Consider the following 23,419-nt stretch of genomic DNA (forward strand, 5'->3'; position numbering starts at 1 on the left):
CCTAGCGGCGGGAATTAGTCGTAGAATAAACGAACGTTAAAACACGCGTGCTCCTCGAGCTTCAATTGGATACTTCTTAACGTTCGTGTGTGAAAAAAGACTCCAGCGTCACACGAAACCCCTTAAAAAGTCGACCAACATTCTACTTCGTTTCGGGGATCGGATTCGATTTTAATTGAGGGTGCTCGAGCGTTTGTACGTGTCCTGATTTACACCTGAGTTGAGTCAAGTTGAATCGATCGGGAGGCAGCGTTTCATCTTTCCATTTCTCTCGAAATTGCAAGATATGGAACACAGGGTTTTGTTATATTTTATCATGGCTCTGGGTCACAGATAGTACAAACTTTTAGATGTATAAAATTGATTGAATAGCTGATAGCTCGATGTACCTAGCAGCTGTGAAACTTTAGAGGAGGGATCATTAGGTGTGCTTCAGGAAGTAGCTAAAGGCTAAAATGAAAGGAATGCCCTAAATAATTTTTCTTTTCATTTTTAATAGTTCCCTTTCCTTTCAGATTTTTTTCAAAGAAACTGAGTTATCTATCTCCGCGGAATTTATTCTCAAAGAAGTTCCTAAATGCAAAGAGTCCATTCCTCTTTCCCCTCGCGTCCCTCGGTTTTTCCACGACGCAGAAGATGGAAGTAAGCCCGTCATCCTCGGTTTTTCGCTCCCACGATTTCCATCGTTATTCCGTTATAGTCGATGCAAAGATCCCGCTGGTCAATTCTTCCAACCGCAAGATGTACCATCGTCCGCTCCATCCATTCGTGGAATCCTCCATGATGCGTCCCCTTTGAAAAATCGATCGAGGGACCTCGATTTTGTTCCTCGTCGATCACCGACAGTCATGAAAAAGATTCGACGATTTTCATCGTGGCGATAACAATAGATTTGACCCAGAAGAAATCCACGAATTTCTTCTCTGCGATGGGTAACGTGACATCCTGTTTGCCACAGGAAGTCTGCCAATGGTCCGTGAATGGAAGACTGTTTTAGGTCCACTGAGAGATAGTTCCATTTTCTGCTTGTAGGTACCTTGAAAATAGCTATTAAAATACTCTCCTTTTATTTAATTCAATATACAAAGTGATTAAACTTTTCAAGGTATTTCTAGCATCGCGGTTCCTTTTTCATAGCTTTTTAAAATTTCTTTAATTATTATTTATAAGTCGAGGCTTGCCTTTTACTCGAGGCAGTTGTAATAATTTAGACCTAGGGTTTTATGCTTCTGAAATAAATTTTATTAAGACCCTACAGCTACGTAAATGCACCGAGGAAGTATTATTGTTATTATTTATTCCTCCAGAGAAACATGAATTCCTCGATGGTGGGATTTATCGGTCCCAGAGGACACGCGAAATGATCGTAGCATTCGTCGTTCTCTTTACGACGTTCACTAGCACGCCCACGCGCCTGTCTAGCTAGCAGCCCTTCTTCATTGCTCTCCAGAGCCCTTTTCCCCTTTATCTACTTTCCACTTTTCCTTCCGTCTCCTGGAAAAGACCTGGGAGAGGCCATTCTCCGAGTCTCTTTGTTGGCAACGACATCCCCACGTATGGTCATTAAAAAAGTGTCAGCTTGCGACGAGTTTCGATGGAGAGGCGTGACTTCCTCGCTTGGAATAATTGATGACGTGAAATAAACTCTGCGTCTGACTAGTGACGGGGTTCTCTACTGTGGATAGGAGCTATACTATATTCTATTATCACTGATCCAGTCCAAGACAAAATATACTAGTCAACAAAATTGTGGCCAAAAATTCGCCAATTCTGACTGATGATAACTGTGAGAAAAATCATTTTTATATCATGATCTTTTTATATGTAATAATTTAAATATGAGGGCATGTCTATCATGTTGACAACTGTAAAGTTTGACAGGATGTACAGACTTCCCAAAATTTTTTTCGGGTATACTGTTTACAGGGGCATAAAATATAATCCTTCCCCTTTTAATTTAAAACAAAAATCAAGTCGCTACGATTTTTTTTCGCAAAGTTACAGGACTTCAAAATAAACTTTGAATTTTGATAGTAATCAGGGTAGTGTCAATATATGGCAAAAATGCAAGGGTTACTTTGAAATGCTGTAACGTTGCGAAAAAAAATCGTAACGACTTGATCTTTTTTACAAATTGAAGGGGAAGAATCCTAGTTTATGCTCCCGTCAAAGGCATCTTCGAAAAAAATTTTCGCGAGACCCTGCATTTTGTCAAACTTTGCAATTTGCCGTGTCGAAAATTGCCAACTTTGATAGACCGCACAGACTTGGAAAAATTTTTTTCGAAGATGCTGTGAAGGGAGCATAAAATAGGATCCTTCCCCTGTAATCTCTAAAAAAGATCATGTCGCTACGATTTTTTTTCGCAAAGTTACAGCACATCAAAGTAACCCTTGCATTTTAGAGCACACCGAGTAGTGTCAACACATGACGAAAATGCAGGGGTTACTTTGAAGTTCTGTAACTTTGCGAAAAAAAATCGTAACGACTTGATCTTTTTTACAAATTGAAGGGGAAGAATCCTAGTTTATGCTCCCGTGAAAGGCATCTTCGAAAAAAATTTTCGCGAGACCCTGCATTTTGTCAAACTTTGCAATTTGCCGTGTCGAAAATTGCCAACTTTGATAGACCGCACAGACTTGGAAAAATTTTTTTCGAAGATGCTGTTCAAGGGAGCATAAAATAGGATCCTTCCCCTGTAATCTATAAAAAAGATCATGTCGCTACGATTTTTTTTCACAAAGTTACAGCACATCAAAGTAACCCTTGCATTTTAGAGCACACCGAGTAGTGTCAACACATGACGAAAATGCAGGGGTTACTTTGAAGTTCTGTAACTTTGCGAAAAAAAATCGTAACGACTTGATCTTTTTTACAAATTGAAGGGGAAGAATCCTAGTTTATGCTCCCGTGAAAGGCATCTTCGAAAAAAATTTTCGCGAGACCCTGCATTTTGTCAAACTTTGCAATTTGCCGTGTCGAAAATTGCCAACTTTGATAGACCGCACAGACTTGGAAAAATTTTTTTCGAAGATGCTGTTCAAGGGAGCATAAAATAGGATCCTTCCCCTGTAATCTATAAAAAAGATCATGTCGCTACGATTTTTTTTCACAAAGTTACAGCACATCAAAGTAACCCTTGCATTTTAGAGCACACCGAGTAGTGTCAACACATGACGAAAATGCAGGGGTTACTTTGAAGTTCTGTAACTTTGCGAAAAAAAATCGCAGCGAGTTGATCTTTTTTATAAATTGAAGGGGAAGGATCCTAGTTTATGCTCCCGTGAAAGGCATCTTCGAAAAAAATTTTCGCGAGACCCTGCATTTTGTCAAACTTTGCAATTTGCCGTGTCGAAAATTGCCAACTTTGATAGACCGCACAGACTTGGAAAAATTTTTTTCGAAGATGCTGTTCAAGGGAGCATAAAATAGGATCCTTCCCCTGTAATCTATAAAAAAGATCATGTCGCTACGATTTTTTTTCACAAAGTTACAGCACATCAAAGTAACCCTTGCATTTTAGAGCACACCGAGTAGTGTCAACACATGACGAAAATGCAGGGGTTACTTTGAAATGCTGTAACTTTGTGAAAAAATATCGTAGCGACTTGATTTTTTTAATGAATTAAAGGGGAAGAATTCTACTTTATGCTCCTGCAAATAGCATCTCCTCAAAAAATTCTAGGAAGCCAGTGCATTTCGTCAAACTTTCCAATTTTTAATACGATAAACATGCTGTCAAAATTAAGGCACTACAGTAGTAGAGATGCACTAAACTTAAAATGGAGACATAGCGTTTTAAAGTTAAGACTTCAAACTTCAATTTAAAAAAAGGATCATGATTCTACGATGATTTTTCGCGGAGTTATCTCCACTCAAAGTTGGCCACTTTTTTATCAAAATTTTTCTAGGCCATAATTTTTTTTACCAGAATATGAGACAAGTTTTCTTAATTTTCTCTCTTTAGAGACCCCAAGAATATAAATTGAACATAGATTAGTTTTAATTTAGAAGATGTAGTCCTAGAATATTTTTCATATTCCCTTCTAGCTTGCCTTAAGCTCTTTCGCCATTCCCTTCACTAAACGATACTAAATTTTCATCCACCTTGCGCTACTTTTCCCTGAATAAGGCACAAGAACCTCACGAGGAGGCACGTTTCCGAAATCCTATCAAAGCTCAATGAAGAAGCGATGAGTATTCCTTAAGAAAGTCCCCGAAGCTGACTGTCGCGAGTACGTCAAAACTAAATTGGCTAACAGGCGTAGTCAGCCTCCAGGCTAGGTATCAAAAGCGAATAAAACCCCAAAAGATTCTTTGTTAGGCGAGCAATAACGCTGCGAACGACAGCTCGTCGGCGCAGACACGATAAAGGAGACAAAGCAGAGAAGTAGTCGATCCCAGCTCGTCGAGCAACTTTTCTCCCCTGTCGAACGTTCCCCGGTTATTCTCTTCCCCTCCTCTTTTTTTCATTTTGTCTCTTGGCACAATGGCGAGGCTGGCCACGAGAGGATAAATACCGTGAAACAATCAAACGGAATGAAACTGATCGCAAACTTTCCAATAGACTTACCAGCGAAAATGATCCGCCTTTATTCGGTTCCAGGTAAAATAAAATACTCGGAGAGGGTGTACGACGCGTGCATGGACGCGTTCGACTGTCTGCCGCTCGCAGCCCTCATGAACCAACAGTTCCTCTGCGTGCACGGCGGCCTGTCGCCGGAAATTCACAATTTAGAAGACATACGCAAAGTAAGTAGCAAGCTTTTTGTGTTAGCAGCATTGTGTGGCGTTGTGGCTGACTGGAAAAGCTGAGAGGGCTCATTTTCTTAATTCAAATGTTTCAAATTCTTGAAATTCCGAACATTCAAGTACTCAAATATTCGAATTCTCAAATATTCAAAGTCTGAAATATTCAAAGTCTGAAATATTCAAAGTCTGAAATATTCAAAGTCTGAAATATTCAAAGTCTGAAATATTCAAAGTCTGAAATATTCAAAGTCTCAAATATTCAAATTCTCAAATTTTCAAATTTTCAAATATTCAAATTCCCAAATATTCAAATATTCAAATTCCCAAATATTCAAATTCCCAAATGTTCAAATACTTAAATATTGAAATTCTCAGATCTTCGAATTTTCAAATTTTCATTTCCCTCCTCTCAGCTTTTCCCACTCGCAAGAATTCGTTCCCAGCCCACTCCCCGTTACATTTTCTCCTCTGTACGACTTGTGGCGACGCGAAAATAGTCGAAAACGTCGAAATCGCTTGTCAGCGGAGTGGCAGAAGTGTCATCGGACCATCCCCGGTCTACAGAGTGCCGGAAACATGGCAGGGAACCGATGTGTGCTGCCAGTTGCTCTATCGATCGTTCACCTGAGCTGTGGCCACGTTGACGCAGCCCGTAAACACGCGTACGCACACTGCCATTCCTTTTACACATTCCTCGCGGTGATTCTTCCCCTATTATTAACGAGCATTCAGAGTCGAATAACTAGGCTTCTGACACGTTTACGAGATACTCGGTAACAGCATAATTACGGCATACCAACACACGTAGCAATATTAATATAATACCTATCGAATTTTATTCTTCGTCTTTTATATGAATATTTGTTGATATCGTGACTCGAGTGAAATTCATTGACTCGTTCGTTAGCTTAACGTGATTATTGCAGAGTAGTCGAAAGGTAAATTCTGTCTTATGTACTTGTGTTTCTTTCAACCCTTATTTTTAAGTGAAAAATTCTTTTAATGCCCGTTTTTCTTTCTGCAAATCTAGATTTTATATTCTAGATGTTAATTAAAATCTTAATTCGAAGTTTTTGAAAACGTGACAAGTCGTTTTGCCTTACAACCGCAGAATTAGTGTCTCAAATTGATATGCTTGAAAGTTTATAATTTAATTTTTCTATTGACCGCCAGCGTGTAAGTCTTGAATTCATTCAGGCTTCAAACTCGAGATTAAACGATTTCTAGTCAGGAGAAAGAAAAGGTCGACCGAGTTTCCCTGTAACTTCTTCGATTCTTCTTTTCTTTTCCTCGTGAGTATAAAGCTCGGCAGTTTTCCAGCGGGCTGCAACGAGGGAACTCGCGAACCAACATCCCCGTTGTCCTCGGTCGGTCTTGCCCTGCATTCCATCTCGAATTCCAAGCATTTTATATCCCCGATGCTCGTAAAGATACGGAGGACTGCTCGAGATAGGATTCCCTCGAAAACGGCGGAAGCGTTCCTAGTTTCTCGCGTCCTGAGCCATCCCAGGATCCTGTTTGCACCGATGCACACTGGATACTAGCTTCCAAGCGTTCGATTCAACCCCTCGAAACTTGAGGCGAGAATTTTATAGATCACCCTATGGTTTTTATCTAAACACATATTCCTTTCCTGCAAATTCAATGCAATGCTCTTCCTAGACAAGGAAAACCTTCAGGGAATAATGTATCAAACGATACGAGGCTCCACCTAAACAAAAGATGCAACTGCACCTTGCGTGCATGCACATAAATGCATAGCAATGAGACAGGAAGTTAGAGCATCCTAGAAGTAGTCTATTCTCCCCGTACACAGGTTCTTTACTCCTTGCAGAATATGTAGCTTCGATAAAAAATGAAATTCTGAGGTGCAGTTGCATTCTCTATGCATTTCTTCTATTCGACTCCAAACACTTTGCGTATTTTCGTATTTCTGCATACGAGGTTACAGATTAGCTAGGTCTCTCTCTAAATGACTGATTCTAAGATCATGCATTCCCTCAGAGCCAAGTGCACCCTCGAACTCCCAACTGCACCTCGACTGCACTCGCATCCGCAGCGTGCGTCGTCGCGCATCGGCGGGCCCTCGAGCCTCGGAACACCTGGCTGCGTTTTATCAGCAGTTCGTGCTTTAAATAGCGTCAGGAGCCGCGCTATCGGCTTGTTGCTATTAACTTAATCGCCGTGCATGCGGCCCACTCGCGTGCACCTATGCGTGCCGCGTGACGCTCGCTCCTGGGAAATTCGCTGCAACAATCAGGGCGAACGGGGGAGCAGAAACAAAAGGAGACGAAAGAAAACGAGGGAAATGAAAACAGAAAAAAGGATCTTGGTGCGCCAGCAACTACCCACCGTTCCGCTGAGCACCCAAGCATAGGGAAAACGAAGAATACACGATTCGGTGCATGCTCACGCGCTCCTCGAGCATCGTTTAACCATTTAACTACTGAACACCTGCATTTGAATACACTTGCTAGGTTTTGTACCGTGTGACGTGGGTTGAGAAATTTACGCGGCTTTTAGAGGAAGAATATTAACGCAAGTGTGTGACTACTGAGTTTCATAAGCATACGATGAATCATTTGGATGTAGGGATATTCACTTTTTTATTTTGCATCAGTGAGATAATTTATGAGTACTTTGAATAATTGTTAGGGCGCCAGAGACATCGAAAAAGGCAGAGTCATGAGTGCTCTCTACCCTACAAGCGCAAAAAGTCTGCGTGTAGCTTAATGGGCCAGTTTTCGGGGGTCTCTATGCAAATAGCGAAAGCAGAAGGGGGCCATGTATTCCCTGTTCGACATTTGGTATTCATATCGCTCACTCGCGACCGGGAAACCCGTCTTTTACATAGAAGCACGCGGAATAATACATAACAGAGGGATGGAACGTATCTGCGGGGTGCTACGATAAATATTGCATAGTTGCTGCCTGTCCCTCGCCGTTTCACCCTCTGCTGGCCCGAATTTCCAACATATTTTGCATAAACGTCGCCCCTTTTCCTGCAGTACCGATAGAACTAGAGGACACTCGATCCTCCCCGCGGAAAATAAACGGTCCTCGTTAGGGGGTGACCGTAGTGCTTAGGTCGCGTGAACCCCTTGAATTCGAATCGATTTTCCATGACAGTGAAAGTGAAAAGGAAAAACTGGAGGACGTGGGGAACATATTTTCATAGTGCTCGAGAACGATCATTGAACTAGTGGTGAGAAACAAGGGAGAAAGTGTGAAGGGTGGTGTAAAAGGGGGTGAAAAATAGAGAAGATGTTTCTGGTTAGCCATTGAGGTCCCTTAGATGCTAAGCTCCCTCCAGTTCTTCGTGAATTTCCTTAATATTGAAATTTAAACTACTGGCGTCTCATTTATTGAGCTCTACTACTGAATACCTTCAGGCGATCTCCTTACGATCTGAGTCAGGAGTATTGGATGAATATATGCATCATGAAGATCGGTTAAAAATTAAAATTCATAATATTTGAGTCGTTAATTCGTTGACAGTTCAGCGTATAATCAAATTTAACTGTAGCTTTAATGAATATTAACTTAGAAAATTATTCAGGCTACTCTGCATACAGCATTATATTATTCAAATCGTTGATATTCGGTATAATTAATCCACTGTGCCGTAATGGCGCTTACTAAATGAATAATTTACATAGCCAGCACAAACATGGAGATTGAATTTGTTTTTCTTATTTTAATCGACACAAAATTTCTAGAATTAATTTTATATGCGTCAGTGATTAACCAGAACATCAGAATTTTCGAGACAGTATTGTCATTGTTGGCAATGAAAATAGGAGTCAGCGGTAAAGGCAGTTGGAATGTACAGTGAAGCTCTTTTTTCCGAGATTAAACACGTCTGCTAGGTTGATATTCCGAAATTTCCGACGAACTTTCCGCGTAAACCAAGGTTTCGAGCAGTCCGTGAAAATTAAGCGGCCTAATTAGCTGAACGAGTTGACCTAACAAGTACGGTCGGCCGACTGAATTAAGTCAATTTACCGATCCCCTGAATTCCACGTGTTCCAACATTTCAGGATATTCATGGGCCTTCTTTTTCTATCTTGAAGCATCTACCTTCAACAGTTCACTGTTCGAGAGACGATAAGGGGCCAAGGAACGATAAAATATTAGGTCAACCTAAAAATACTGATCGACTTTTCTGTGGAAAATTATTCATCATCCTCTTTCACCAAAATAGAGAGAGATTGAGATAAATGATATTAAAGAAACCTAAGGATAGTACATAGAGATTTAATAAGTAATCCTGAGACATAGAATAAAAGTTCCCTGACGAGCTTATAACGAGAACTTCTTTACCCTCGAAAAAACGATGAAAAGAATTCAAATAGAATCCCTTTGCACGTTCTCAAGAATTCCCAGCAAACACAGCGCGACGGTCCACGTGGTAAAGGGTTAAGGGATGAATTCATTGGGAAGGACTCAAAGGAATTCAGCGTTAGAGGGTAGAAACAGACGTCCAAACTAAGCTACCCTCATAACAATTCCATTTACGCGGCGTCCTTTCTCGTTCAGAGATTCAGAACACGGAATATCCTGGGCAACTAAGTCGAAGCATTATTTAATAGAAGTACTTCCTCCAGTTGAAAGGAAATTAGCCTTAAGCGAGGTACGTTGTCAGAGGAGCGGGGGTGGCTAGGATCTTTCATTTATACATGGAACTGTGTTATTAGTCGAACAAAGGGTTCACTGGTAGAAGGAAAAAATTTCCTTACCTTCCTTAATACCCTCATCGGCGCGTTCTCTGCATTTTATTCTGTTACTCAAAGCTATTGCATTCGTAATTACTGCACTTTGATCTCGAGAGTTTCCACAGCTTCGAAATATTTCAAAATTCCCTTCTCTGGTGAAATACTCTCGCAAGGGGCGAGGTACAGCTGCTCGACGCGTACTCGAAGTCTGCGTAATCGCGCCAGCATCGGAAACTGAGAATGCGGTTGACATTGCTCCCGTGATAAGGCTTGTACGCTCTTGGCGCCGCTGCGTGCAGCCTCCATTTAACAGTACGTGTGCCATTATTGGGAGGTAACTGCTCGTTACACCGTAAGTGACCCGATGCGCGCTGGCTGTCAGCACACCCGCTCACACATACAAACGCCCGTTCAGGGCACGCCTAAAGGAGAACGATACTATTCGACGTAATTAACATGCTATTACAACTGCACCCTGTATCATTCGCGGTGTGTACAACGCTGCGGCAACAAGAACGCGACAGATGTACCGTGTCTCATGAATAGTGATCTTCTATTTCAATTTATTTTATTGGTGAAACACTGAATATGTATAATAGAAAACGTAGATATAATGTAGGACATTAATATAAAAGCATTGCACAGCTTTCACTGTGCCCAGCAGACAAAAGAAGAATAGAGTCAGAGAAGAGTTGTCATATTTAGAGCATGGAGTGTAACTGTAGACTGATGATCCTGAGAGCTAGTATAGTCGATTATTAAGATTTCTGAGACAAAGAAATGGTATTCCAGTGAAGAATTATATTTATTGATTGCCATAGGATTGAGCTTGTAATGTGCTTTGAGGAAGGCAGAGTGTGCAACATTAATTATCGTTAGAAATGACAAGTAGTTAAAAAGGATCTGATCCTGTGGCTCGATTAAAGCCCGAGGCAACTGGAGCAGATTTCATCGGAGTCCAGTGTTGGAGCTCGATTCTCCATCGCAGCGAGGAAGTTAATTAAGTCGAAAGATAACCAGGACACCGCGTCCCCGCGCGTTTCTTTGTGAGATTGTGCAGTGGCGACAGCAAGCAGCCGCAAGCGCGATCGTTTACGCCGTAACGAGCACAGTTAACGAGCAATTAATACGCCGTTAAATACGACGTACTAACTGGATAAAAGCATGAGAGGGTGTAGAGAGTTTGACTGTTGTTCCTGTTTAATATTTTCTTTCGCTCGAGAGACGTTCGTTGTAACATCTTGTGATAGCACGCAAATTTCGTATTCAACGTGGGGAGCAGGAGATTGAAGTAAATGAGGGGTCAGAACGTGAAATTCCGTAATGAACAAGTGATTTTCGAAAATTACAGGGAAGTTTTGCGATCCTGGGACGCCTGATTAGTGGACACGCTGCGCGCAAGTAGTAGAGGTCGGGATATGGTCAGACACGCCTCGCGCTCGAGACTATCTTTCAAATTATAGCGATTCGGTGATAGCAGTGAATCAGAAGTTCGTGAATTGGGATCTTCCATCGTACCACGAATTTTGCGAGGCAGTCATTAACAAATTTTTAAATAAAAAAAATTCTTTACAATAAATTCAGAAAATGATCTCAAGCACAAATTAGAAATATCTGAAGCAATGAGTCACTCGAATCGCTGACAATTTATAGCTCAAATTACTCAAGTTACACAGAAACAAACTCACGAACATGATCTCAATAAATCGCATGAGGATCATTGGATCGCAATCAAACGTGGACATTCCGATCATTCCTCGACCGTGTCGCTCTTAATACGGATTCAGAAGCGGAAACGAGACAACTACTTTGCCAAGGGCAATAATGCCAATGATATTACGTCTGCCATTATTAGGTGCAAACTGCTCGTTACAGTGTAAACTGTGTGTTCGCGTTCCTCTGTGTGTTGGTACACATGCACACGAGGAGCGCGAGCGCGCAGGCACGATGTGTGTGCCCGGAACTAATGCCATTCAACATAATTAGCGTTACCCATTATGATCAAAACTTGCAGTCCACGGCCCTCTGGCTCTCTATCGCGCGATAAACAGAGACAACGTCGATACGTCAGCGTTAAGTCACTAGTTGGGTAATTACGCTTAGGTAATTATCGGAAACGTTTCAGCGACACAGAAAGCCAACACTTCCTCTTTTGACCTTTTAATTATTCTTTCACCTGCGCCGCCGGGATATTTCTTCTTTCCTGCTTTTAATTTCACGTCGCGTCTGACGAATTATGACTTTATTTATACCTTGAACGGGGAGTGATTAATGGGAAGAATTGAAAGGAAAGGGGTTTTAAATAATTATTTATCAGTAGGAGAAATAAACAGAGTTTATTCAGAGTGACATAAAGAGTGGAAATTATAATTATTTCGACAAATAATATGGTAGATTTGAGAATAATTGTTGAAATTTTAGTTAAACTTGAGAGAAAAGGGGGCGCCAATAAAATGAATTTTTGAAGCGTCGGTTCTGTCAAATATTGAAGTTCCTGGCAGTCGAGGCCCCTCTGATTGAGACGGACGATTCAAATATTTCAAGTTTTTCCCTCGAAACGTGTCTTTGCGCAACCCCTCGATACCTTCTTGAAAGGGTGAAACATTCACCACAAGCTCCGCTGATTTTTCTTTAATTCCGTCGTGCGGTTTCAGCGAAATCCAGGCCAGAGTTTGTGAATGTTTTATGACGCGGAGACACAGATCCGACTTGCGACTGGCTCGTGTGTTTTTCGAATAAATAAGTAGTTTACCTCCGCAGTTTTCACTGTCGAGACTCTTTTGGACCAGTGACTCAATTTAGAAACCACCCCAGTGTAACAAATGTGAAATTAACTTCATTTTTCGTGTCTGTAAAGTGAATAGAGTTCTATTTTGGTAAATTGGGCTCAACTAGATTTAAAATTTTGAATATTTGAATATTTAAATATTTGAATATTTGAATATTTGAAAATTTGAAAATTTGAAAATTTGAAAATTGAGCAATAAATCGTCTACTTAATTTGTCCCCAAATCTCTCAAACCTCAAACTCTTCTTCCAAACTTCAATCAAAGTGATTTACTTATGCCCTTCAGTAAATCCAAGTTGCTCAAAATAATCCAAAGATTAATAACGTGTACTTAGTAATACTTACCCACGCGAAAGCGAATCTAGAGACGTCTACCAATGGAAAGCGAATTAAATGTTTTCGAAATTATCCATCAGTGGCATACAGACGTCGAAACAAGTTCGCGTTAATTGGAAACCGCGATGACTTCGAGTTCCCTTCGAGGTGATTTGTGCAGTAACGATTAAATAATCACCCGCTTCGCATTTGCGCCAGCTGATGCACCACGAAACAGTTCCTTCGATTAATTCGATGTTTGCTTTGCTGTTACAGTTGGACAGGTTCAAAGAGCCGCCGGCGTTCGGGCCCATGTGCGACCTCCTGTGGTCGGATCCTCTGGAGGACTTTGGCAACGAGAAGAATGCGGAACACTTCTCTCATAACAGCGTTAGGGGTTGTTCGTACTTTTACAGGTAAGAAATTATTTTATTTTCAACCCCCTGCACTTCATCAATCTCAGATTTAATCAAATAGTCTTAGAGTTCAGAAGATATTTCTATAATTAGTTTCATATCTTATTAGATTTTCGAATGGTGAGGGAAAAGTTACTTTAAGTCATCCCTCTTCCACTGGAAAATACAATTTCCATTTTCTGGACTTAGATCGAAGCATAAATTCGAACTTTCCTGTCTCATCAGACTCGGTGCAAACTCGTTACATTTTTATCACATTTTCCGCACCTTCTGGACCAGCACCCTCCATTGAGTTAAAAAAATGTGTCACCCTCCCATGCTTTCGTTTTCGTTTCCCACCATCTACGCCACTTTTTTCGTTTCTCCCTCTCTCGTTATCCCATTCACCGAGTAATTACCTGGTCGTTTGTTCCGCTGGCGATCACGAAACGAGCCAACTTCGGGACAAGTTTCGCCGGAAGTTGCGCTCCTATCTGTGTCCCCCTCTCGCTGTCCAGGGAAATTAATAACAATTGTTGCGTCCTCGCCGCGTTCTTTTCCCGTCAGGTTCTGCTTGAATACAGGGCTTCCTCCTGTCGGGACGCTTTCGAGTGGCCTCGATAAAAGTTTCAAACGCTGAGCTCCCGTGGTTCTTTATTTCCTGCCAAACTCTAGGAGAACTTGGTAATTCTATTCCATCGGAAAGAAAGGAATTCCTGTACCAGTTATGGTAACTAGAAATTCCTTTGTCTGTCGAGAAGAATTCCTCCGATGTTTTAATAGCGATTAGTTTCTATGTCGCATTTGTTTAAATGCAGTTTTGGAGTGTGCAGTTAAAGAAAATTCAATTCATTTTAAGGAACACAAACATTACAAAATTCGTAAAATTGCTTACAAAATAAGTAACAAGAAATATTCTTTAGAAAATACAGTTCAGTAGTAATATTTAAATAGTAGAAATAAGAATTTTCGCTCTCGGTCTGACCATGCATGTGACTTTTCTACTTAAGTGTCAGAAATTATGCAGTGATTGATTAGCGTTGTTTGTCAGCCACGATTTCGTAACCCACCATAGCCCCATCAATAATTCTCTTCGCTAATGAAGTGGAATTGTGGTTTGTTTGAGTCCGTTCCTGGCATGGACAAGTTACTTTCGTCGTAGTTGTCCTCGTCTGACCATGCGCTGACCTGCACTACTGATACTAGCTCCCACTTCGCGACTTCTATATTAATTAATATCTAATGAGAGTCATATTCCATTCCACTGACAAATATTTACAAAATTGATCAGTCTAATAAGTGTCATAGAATAACCAGTATTCTGACAACAAAATTTCAATGCAAAAAGACTTAATTAAAAACTCATTTAAAATTCCTAGTTTTAATATTCAAATTTAATAGTGCCATTCATAGTCGTATAAACAAATTTGATCAGTTCTGTAGATAAAACTGTCACCCCTATATAAGTAACACGACAAAAGTGTCAAGATAGCAGAGAGTAGTTAATAGACTCATCCTCCTTCTCATTGACTTTCTGCTTTAAAAGACGAACCCTTCGTCTTGAACCACTAGTTCATTTAGTCTCTCTGTTACCACAGTAGTCCCATCTCCCTCGCTCTGACAGGATGAATCTGGCTAATTTACCAGAAGTCTGCCAGACGTTTCGAGAAATCCGTCTTCGCTCAGCCTCGTTAATCATTTTCCCAGTCTGAACGGTGCCTAATGATCGTTAGCGACCTTGCCTTTGCCTTGGCTCGAGCGTTCCTCGCGGTCCTTGGCCGGGTCAGTTCTAGGCGCGCGAAAAAGGTCAGTTGTCTGACGTGCACCGCTTAATTTGTTTACACGAACCCGTCGTCAACGTGGACGCCTTCGACGTCAAGCGTCGCGGCAACCTTCGAGGCAGGGTTAACTCCCCCTGAACGCAACCATCACGTAAAACAAGTTTCTCCAAGATGGTGGAGATAACTCTATTACTACCTTTGGAGAATAAAGAAATAAGTAGAGAAAACATTTTTTTAGAAAATACAAAGCTACAATATTTAAGTAGTATAAGCAGAAATTGACGCGTCGCTGGCGGGCTGACCCAGTACGTGACTTTTCTACTTAAGGTAATCCATCATGGCTCTACCAATAATTCTCTCCTCTAATGAAGTGAAATTGTAGTCTGTCTGAAGGATTATTTTTCGATTCTAAAATTATTCAATTGCCACGTCAAATTTGTTCAGAGGATTAATTTGTTCTTTAATTTCCCAGTGAACAGTCTCCAAGCAATCGATCCTCGAGATGACCCCCGTCAGATGTTGATGATTTATCGGTCGCATTATAATTTATAAACGCTCTGGAGGCCCGCTCCCTTATCGTGTTCGATCGCCGGATAAAATTACTCCGCGAGAGAGTTATCACGAATTTTCGCGTGCAGCCTCGCGTGAGGCCAGCGAAATTGTCGAGAGAGCGTTTCAAGCCTCCGTTGCGCCGAACTTCCGGCCAACCTTCTAACGAATTTCACGTATGGCGAGCCTCTGGTTCGCACGGACCCGCACCTTGGTTTAATTTAAGCGTTCCCCCGTTATCTTCCTCGCCTCGAATTTTTTAAATTCATTTAAACCCCATCTAACTTCTGTTCCCGATTCTGTTCCCTCTTTTTCACTTTTTAAGGCGCCTTGGAACTCGAGATCCAACGAAACCATTAAAACGTTTAATTTATTATGAAATGCCAGTAACCTTTTACACTCCAAGAGAGTTGTAAAATGGAATCTACTTAGTGAGGATTTTTTATTATAAATATTATATAAACAAGGGACTTTTATTGCACTTTGAAGTAGTAAAAATTAAAGTAAATGGATATTTGAAATACTGTGCTTTTAGCGGGATTGAAAATAACTTTTGAGATAGGGAAATGATTCAAAACTTGATGGTTCGAAAATTACTTTATTTCATGCACAACATCCTACCAATATACTCTGCTCAGAATATTAGTACAAAGGATCGCGCGACCATTTCGCCCGATCTACTTTCATTGAAACGACACAAGGAATATTCATCTCAAGTTTTACAATCAGCAATAATTTTTCGCCAAGAGTCGCCGTAAAACTCGCTCGATGGCGTCGCGGGACTGCTTTCAGTTAAAATTAAATGCGTTCCTCAGTGTACACGCTGCATGACGATAAATCATCGTGTCAAGGCGGGCGCGATAAAGCGCGCGATATTTCGCCACGATTGCTCAGTATTGAATTTGACGGTCGACAGATAGTATTGTAAGCAATCCGAGGCGATAGACTTACCTGTCTCGTACAACCTAGCAGCCTTGAAACCTTACAATAGACCATTCGTCGCCATATAATTCACCCTTTGACTTGGAATACCTCACAAATTCACAGCTCGGTAATTTACCCTGCGAAAGGGTGGGTGTGTGCCGAGTTTACGCGAAACAAATGACAACGTTAAGCAACGCAAGAATTAACCCAAGATACAAGCGAGTCCTCGAACGTTTCCCGCGTTTCTCGCAACACAAGATATGGAGGTCAGCGCGTTTACGAGCGTGGCTGAGATAAAACGTGCTAGCACGATATAGGGCAGACGATTCTCGAGCCAGGTTTTACGAGACTCCGTCTTTCAGGATTCCCGCCGAGGGAAAAGGGGCAGCCAGGCATCTCGAACGGCTTCTTTATAGCGCCGCGACCATTACGGAATTGCTACTAGCGTCTCTCGCGTATCCATGAAACGTCCCTCGAATATCACGACCCCCTGGACGAGCGTGTCTCGCCATCCCGCGATTGCAAAATTCCCATTTGTCTCATAGACTCGTAATTTCTCATTAACGTTGCTGCTACCCAAGAATTTAATATGGTATCAAAATTACTGCACATGCCTCACCATCTTCTACTATCTGAAAATTTACAAATCTAGATCTCCTAGCTGTAGAACTCTCCTACAATTTCGCAGTTAAGAAACCATTATTTCACAGTGTCTCCACACGAAAAGAAACCCTTCCCAAGATAAACTGTCCGCGAGAATTGAATTTCGCTCACATATTCCTCTGCTCATTGTTTCCCAACTTTCGCCACGGGCTTTATGGAGCAATTTCTCTTGGAAGACTACCAATTAGGGGGCAGAAGACCGAGACGTGTTCGGAATGGCGGAAAAAGGGCTCCTCGATATTTCGCGACGATCAAAAGTTCTCTGGAGCTCGGCTGAATTTACGGGATGTTCCCAGAAAGACCCGCGGGAGAACGCAATTAGAGAGAGCTGCAACTTTGTTTTTGACGCGTCGAGGTAACAGGGAAGATGGTTTAATTGAATCCACCGCGGTTGTTTTCGCAGTTACGCGGCGTGCTGCGACTTCCTGCAGAACAACAACCTCCTCAGCATCATCAGGGCACACGAGGCGCAGGACGCGGGCTACCGTATGTACCGGAAATCCCAGACGACAGGCTTCCCATCGCTAATCACCATCTTCAGCGCGCCAAACTACCTCGACGTTTACAATAACAAGGTAACGAAGGATTCTGTGCCATTTCTTTGCTGATGCCACTTGGGAGATACAGTTTACTATCGCTCAGTGCTGAAACACTGTGCTGAAAAAATACTAGGTGTTGAGAGTAAATGGTCATTACATTAGTAGCGTTTTGTGAAGGTCTATTTATATAATTTGGAGAATTTTTTCTTGAACGTTTTGTTCTTTGGTATAGTGAAAGGAAGCAAGATTGATATTCCTTTGCAGGCAGCTGTGCTGAAGTACGAGAACAACGTGATGAACATCAGGCAGTTCAACTGTTCGCCGCATCCCTACTGGTTGCCCAATTTCATGGATGTTTTCACGTGGTCCTTGCCATTTGTAGGTGAAAAAGGTGAGAATTTTTTTACAGAAAGCTTCTTTGCTGCGTCTGCTCTGTCTAAATGGAGGAGTTTTAGAGCTGACTGTTTCTTTTTTCTGCTTTCAGTGACGGAGATGTTGGTGAACGTTCTGAACATCTGCTCGGACGACGAGCTGATGAGCGACGGCGACGACGGACTGGAAGAAGGTAATGTCCACTGTCACCATTCACTTTCATCCTTCTTCTTTAATTACGATTATATTTCTTGCAGAGATTCCTCTCTCTTTCTTCTCAACTCTTTTTTTCTCTCTCCTCTTTAAAATCGACATCTACTGGTCCCTCTTACATCGTGATCAGAGTGTTTTTTTTCTGTGTACCTCGTTTGATGCTTGAACGATTAACTGTGTTTCGGGTACCTCTTCAGCGTTCTCTTTATCCTTTGTTCTGAAACTTTAGAAGATCCTTTTTTACGGAACCTCTAGAGGATAAAAAATTTAGCACTGAAACGTGCCAAAAGAAGTGAAGACTGTTTCATTTATTATCATCCCCTTTTTTGACATTTTTTCTGTGAATTTTATTAATCTAACACGTGGATGATTAATTTTCCTGATTTTTCTCGGGAGTGTCAGTATCTAGACACGACGCTCGAAGAGGTACCGAAGACCTGTTCGTTCCAAAGTGATCACCAAAGTCGTTCTGTTAAATTGAAGCGACCCAGGAGTCGATAAACTTCGGTTTAATCATCATATTGAAGTCTCTGTGCTCTAGACACGATTTAAGAGAGGCCACGTTGTTCGTGAACGCGAGGATTCATTGTCTATTGGAAACGAGATACCAGGGACGCGTTTTGACGATGAAAAACGACATCAGCTCCCTACTGCTCGGTTTTTTGAATCGTCGCGTTCATCCGAAAGGAAGATCGATCGCGTGACCGCAAAGATAACGTCGAATTTCCGGTTTCATTCTTCATTCTTTTATTTATAACTCGAACCTCCAGTTCTTGCAACGCGAACAGCGCAGAAAATTCTTTACTGGAAAAAGTAGGAAATACATCCTTTTCTGATAGAGGATCACATTAATCTCCAAGTGTGTATATTGAAATTAGAAATGAGAAGCATAAAGATTGAATTTTTACTTCAAATTTTTTAGAGAACTTACGAAATGAAATATAAAATTTTCTGAAGATTTGAATTGACTTCTTTGCCGTCACGCTCGATGCTCCAAATCAGAGATTGAAAAAGGTATTATATATTATCAACATATATTTGAGAACCTGCACCCGCGAACTTCCGAATTTTCTCTCGATTACTGTATTTCTATACACCTTTCGTTACGAGCCACCTGCTACGGCCGCACCACTTTCAAAATTTCCGCAATCACGGGAGAGCGAAAATCGCGAGTAAAAAGAATCGTGACAGAGAGTCCTCTTCCGCGCACGTTTCTCGAGAAGAAGCTCGTCGCGAACTTCGATACTTTCAGCCCCCCTAAGTCCCTATCCCACCGATAAGTGAACTAAGTCCAAAAAAAAAAGAGATTTTTGGAAAAAAATGTGAACAAAAAAATGAACATCCCCGATATTATATCCCCGCGGTTGTTCGATTGTTCAGAGGAAGATTTTGAATTCTCTTTCTGTTTCCATTTTTCACCCGCTGCACCGGACAGATGGTAAGAAGCGCCACTCGACTCTTCTAATCGTCACATTGTTAAAAGCTTCATTGATTATCATTGATTTTTCCTTTAGCTGTTTTTTCATAATAGATAGTGTCAGTGTGTCGAGTTTCTCTCTTTGTATACATTTCTTATATTTTTTTCATTTTTGTTATATCTCTGTATCTCTTACTGTTTCTCTCTCTTCGAAACGATTTCTTTTTTCGTTTCCCGCGTCGAACGGTTGTGTCGTTCCCTCTGTTTCGTTCTCCTCTATCAACGCGAAAAAATAAACCCACGGGCGGGACTGAAAAAGCAAAGAGAAGAATCGCGAATTTTCTTTTCTCATTTCATTCGATTTGTTCATCGTCAAATCATACGTGCTCCATTTAATTCTATTCATCATTCCGTCTTCTCTTCACGTGTCTCGGTTCGCGCTCCTCGCATCAAGGTACGACAGAATCTTTCTACTTAGATTATTTTTCAGTCTTCTTTTTTTATTATTATTTTCCTCTCTGCCTTTATTTCCATCTATCTGTGTACCTCTAGCTGTCTCTATCTTTCTGTCTCTATATGTTCATTATCTCTCTATTTCTCGATTGAAAAAATATATATATACTTACTTATATATGTGTACGTACTATGCGTACTTCGATGGCACATATTCTTGACGTTGCCACCGGTAGAGTCTCATTTTCTGCATCGTTGCGATCATAGTACATTAGCAGACCTCATCACATGGTTCGATGCGTGCTTCCAAGATGGTGTGTCTTCTTCAGAATTTCCTCGTTATTTAATAATAGAAAATGGAGTCTCCAAGAAACACCTGACTGCAAGAAATTGAATTTTATTGATATTCAGATAGGGGTAGGAATTACAGCACCTTGGACGCCGCAGACACGCGAGCCACGCATGCATCGATCGGCCGGAAGTCGAGTCCAGCGGAGTCGACGTCTGGCCGAGCGTGTAACATACTTTCAGTGTTACTCGGGACACGACATCTCTCCGTACACCCTCTTTCATTTCTATGATTTATTCCGCTCGACTCTGTGTACCATTGCCCGTGTCTTCAGCAGTCGATTTTACTTTCTCTCGTGTCACGTCCATCCCTCAGCCCGCTGGTCCACTTCTACTCTCTCTCTATCTCTCTTTCTCTGTCTCTGCACTGTACTTTTTTTATTCCGTTTCCGTCGGATACACACGACTCGCAGGCCCGATTTTACCCACCCTCTACGCGACAAGGGGACTGCTGGACTCTGGTTAACACTGTTTCTCGATTCTTTCAACACGTGTGAAGAATTTATTGGAGCCTCTGTCGACAGTAGCTTCACACTTTCATAGTGCATTTCTTGCTGGATCTATTTTCTGGATCGCTCTGTAGTTTGAAGAAACTTTGGAGAGCTGAAAATAATTTTAAACTCGAGCCCTTTCTCTGACAACAATTTGGAATTTTTCTGTATTGGGAGAAAGAAAGTATCATGGTTTGATTTTATATAGACTGTATTACTGATTTTTTTTAGCGATAGTGTTGTAAATCTGTGAAATTACTGATTTTCAGTGATATAGGTCAGCGTATGATCAGACAAGTGAAGCGGGCACCTGCAAAATTGATCTGAGTTCCCAGACAGTAGATATTTAGCGTTAAATTTTAACTCAGGAACTCCTGAAAGTGTATAGTATACTCTTGTTCAACAAGAAAGTGCTCACTTCCCTTAATCCAGAAAATAATTGAAAACTTTTGAGTAGGTTCAGCGAACTTACACGAGCTGTGCCCCTGCTGCGCTCGTGTAAATTGAGTTCTACTGCAATTAAGTGCATTATTAAGGTATATAGCGTTGTTGCAAAATCGAGAAACAGTCGACCCCCTAAGTCCACGGAGGCAGAGTCAACTCCCTGAAAGGTGAAACCCGTATTAGCGAATTAGGCGGTCGAATGTGTGAAAAAGTGATTATGATCCACGTTCCCCGGGGCGGCTCGATCGTCGGTCTCGCGGATCGTCGATAACTTAGCGTATCCTCCCACGTCCCCCTAGGTCCCCCCAGCCCCTGACCCCCCAAAAGCCCACGAACTTGCACTGATTGTCTTTTATCGTACTCCTTCTCTATTATATTTGTATCAATCACACTGGCCTTGGACTCCTCCTATCTCGGCACGACACTATGCTACTACTACCTTCTACTACTTCTACTACTACTTCTACTACTACTACTTCTACTACTACTACTACTACCACTCAAAACTCCGTTGTTCGGCATACGCAACCCCCGTAAAGTCGCAGCCAAAGTCGTTGTCCAAAAAAAGAATGGTAAGTCCCCGAGAGAGCCGACGACTTACTTGACAGCAAAAGTTTTCTTCTTCTTCTTTGTTTTTTTCTCTACATTTTTTGTTCTTCTTCTGTTTGTTTCTGTCAACAAGCCACCAAGTAACCCATCAGACTTAATCTCTATTGTATTTATAGACGATATAAATATACTATACGCAACATAGATATATTTATATCGCGCCTACTGTGCGATGGATAATCTTAACTCGTTTTTTTTGTCAGTGTTTCTTTTTTGTTTGACTCGTTTCTTGTGTGCCCGCGGCGACGCGTCTGCCAAGCGAGTTCTGCTGGACGACAGTCTACCGATGGTCCTCGATAACTTTTTTAAGGAACTTATTCGCGCAGAAATCGCGTTTCATTGAGAGCAGACGCAATCTACTCATGAGTTTCGAACGAGGAATCCACTTGTTATTATTCGAGCAACGTTCCTCCTGGATCGAACTGGGAGTCCTCCTTTCTTCTTTAACGATCTCCAAGGAAGAGAACTCGTTAAGAAGGTCTCGGAGAAGTTCCCAGCGAGAACAAAGTGGAGGGATCGCTCGAGTACAGCAGCAGAACCGCTTCGTGACGAGCGTCCCGCACAGCCCCATAGTCTTCTCACTTGTTTTCGTCTCTTTGTTTCCCCTTACATACAACTATCTACGTAATTCCACGTACGACGATAACAATCTCTGTCTCGTTCATCCATCTCGTTGATCTCGTTTTCCTGTTTCGTTTTTTTACGCGCGCTCTGGTTACCAATACGAGCCTTTCAGATCACCGATCGATCAGAGAACGTTTTCGTTTTCGTTCCTACCATTCTGTGCCCCCCAATGGTACCCCTTTGTGTTTGTTTCGTTTGCGTTTTGTAGATACAGATTTTCTACCCTCGTTTCGTTCGACCACCGCCCCATTTCTCCTCCGCTGTTTAACCTTCCCCCTGTCTATCGACACGCTGTGCGTTTGACACGATCGCAAAATCACCAACTCACCAATCGTCTGTCTCGCCGCATCCTCCCTCCCCGCCTGGCGCCCTGTCCACCCACGCTTGGCGTTTTCTTTAACGAAAGCTCGATAACTCGTTGACCAGCTCGATCGACCGACTGATTAGAAAAGCTGGGACATTTCAGAGGGAAAATGCTGCTTATGAACCGTCGATGGATGGATAAACCATCATCGGTACATTGCTTTTTATGATTCGTGGGTGGGACGAGTTCTTTCGAAGGAGATTCTAAGTAGATAGAGTCGAAATAGGTCAGACAGTAATTCTAACTAAAATAATCGAGATAAGGGAATTGGAAATGGGTTGTAAATTCGTTGTGAAGGATGCTCTTTCTAAATTAAGACTAGAAAGAGATCACGGGGTATTTGTGGATAAACTAAAACGATTAAAGATAGAATTGGTAGAGGCTTATCGATTATCCTTCAAGTGACGAATTATTCTGAATTAGATGATATTAAGAATTCATTGAAGAGATTACTTTTCTAGGTAAAGCGAGGACTAAATGTAAATTCTCCAGCATATTTGGATAAACGCAAAAATGATTACAAAGAGAATCCTTGGGTAAAATAATTAAATTTGAACATAGCCTAGGTGAACAGTGTCCCACTCTCGATCCCTCGATCAACCACCCTGCTCAGGGATTATCGTTGCCAGCAGTAGAATTAGCGCGTAGTCCTAAGCGAATGAA

The 23,419-nt window shown here is 41.6% G+C and overlaps 1 protein-coding gene across 3 annotated transcripts in view; it reads left to right on the forward strand.

Moving 5' to 3' along the window:
* LOC143182170 (serine/threonine-protein phosphatase 2B catalytic subunit 2) overlaps window positions 1-23,419 on the forward strand; it is a 113,782-nt gene that overhangs the window by 79,842 nt on the left and 10,521 nt on the right. For 2 of the 3 annotated variants that reach the window (XM_076383012.1, XM_076383014.1), the window contains exons 5-9: window positions 4,607-4,752; window positions 12,847-12,986; window positions 17,286-17,457; window positions 17,686-17,812; window positions 17,906-17,986. In XM_076383012.1, coding sequence (XP_076239127.1) covers window positions 4,607-4,752; window positions 12,847-12,986; window positions 17,286-17,457; window positions 17,686-17,812; window positions 17,906-17,986 — 666 coding nt within the window. Of the gene's footprint in view, window positions 1-4,606; window positions 4,753-12,846; window positions 12,987-17,285; window positions 17,458-17,685; window positions 17,813-17,905; window positions 17,987-21,698; window positions 21,732-23,419 lie in introns of all 3 variants that reach the window. The other variant, XM_076383013.1, reaches the window with a different exon arrangement.

The sequence above is a fragment of the Calliopsis andreniformis genome, chromosome 8 (genome assembly GCF_051401765.1).
Source record: "Calliopsis andreniformis isolate RMS-2024a chromosome 8, iyCalAndr_principal, whole genome shotgun sequence".
Classification (NCBI taxonomy): domain Eukaryota; kingdom Metazoa; phylum Arthropoda; class Insecta; order Hymenoptera; family Andrenidae; genus Calliopsis; species Calliopsis andreniformis.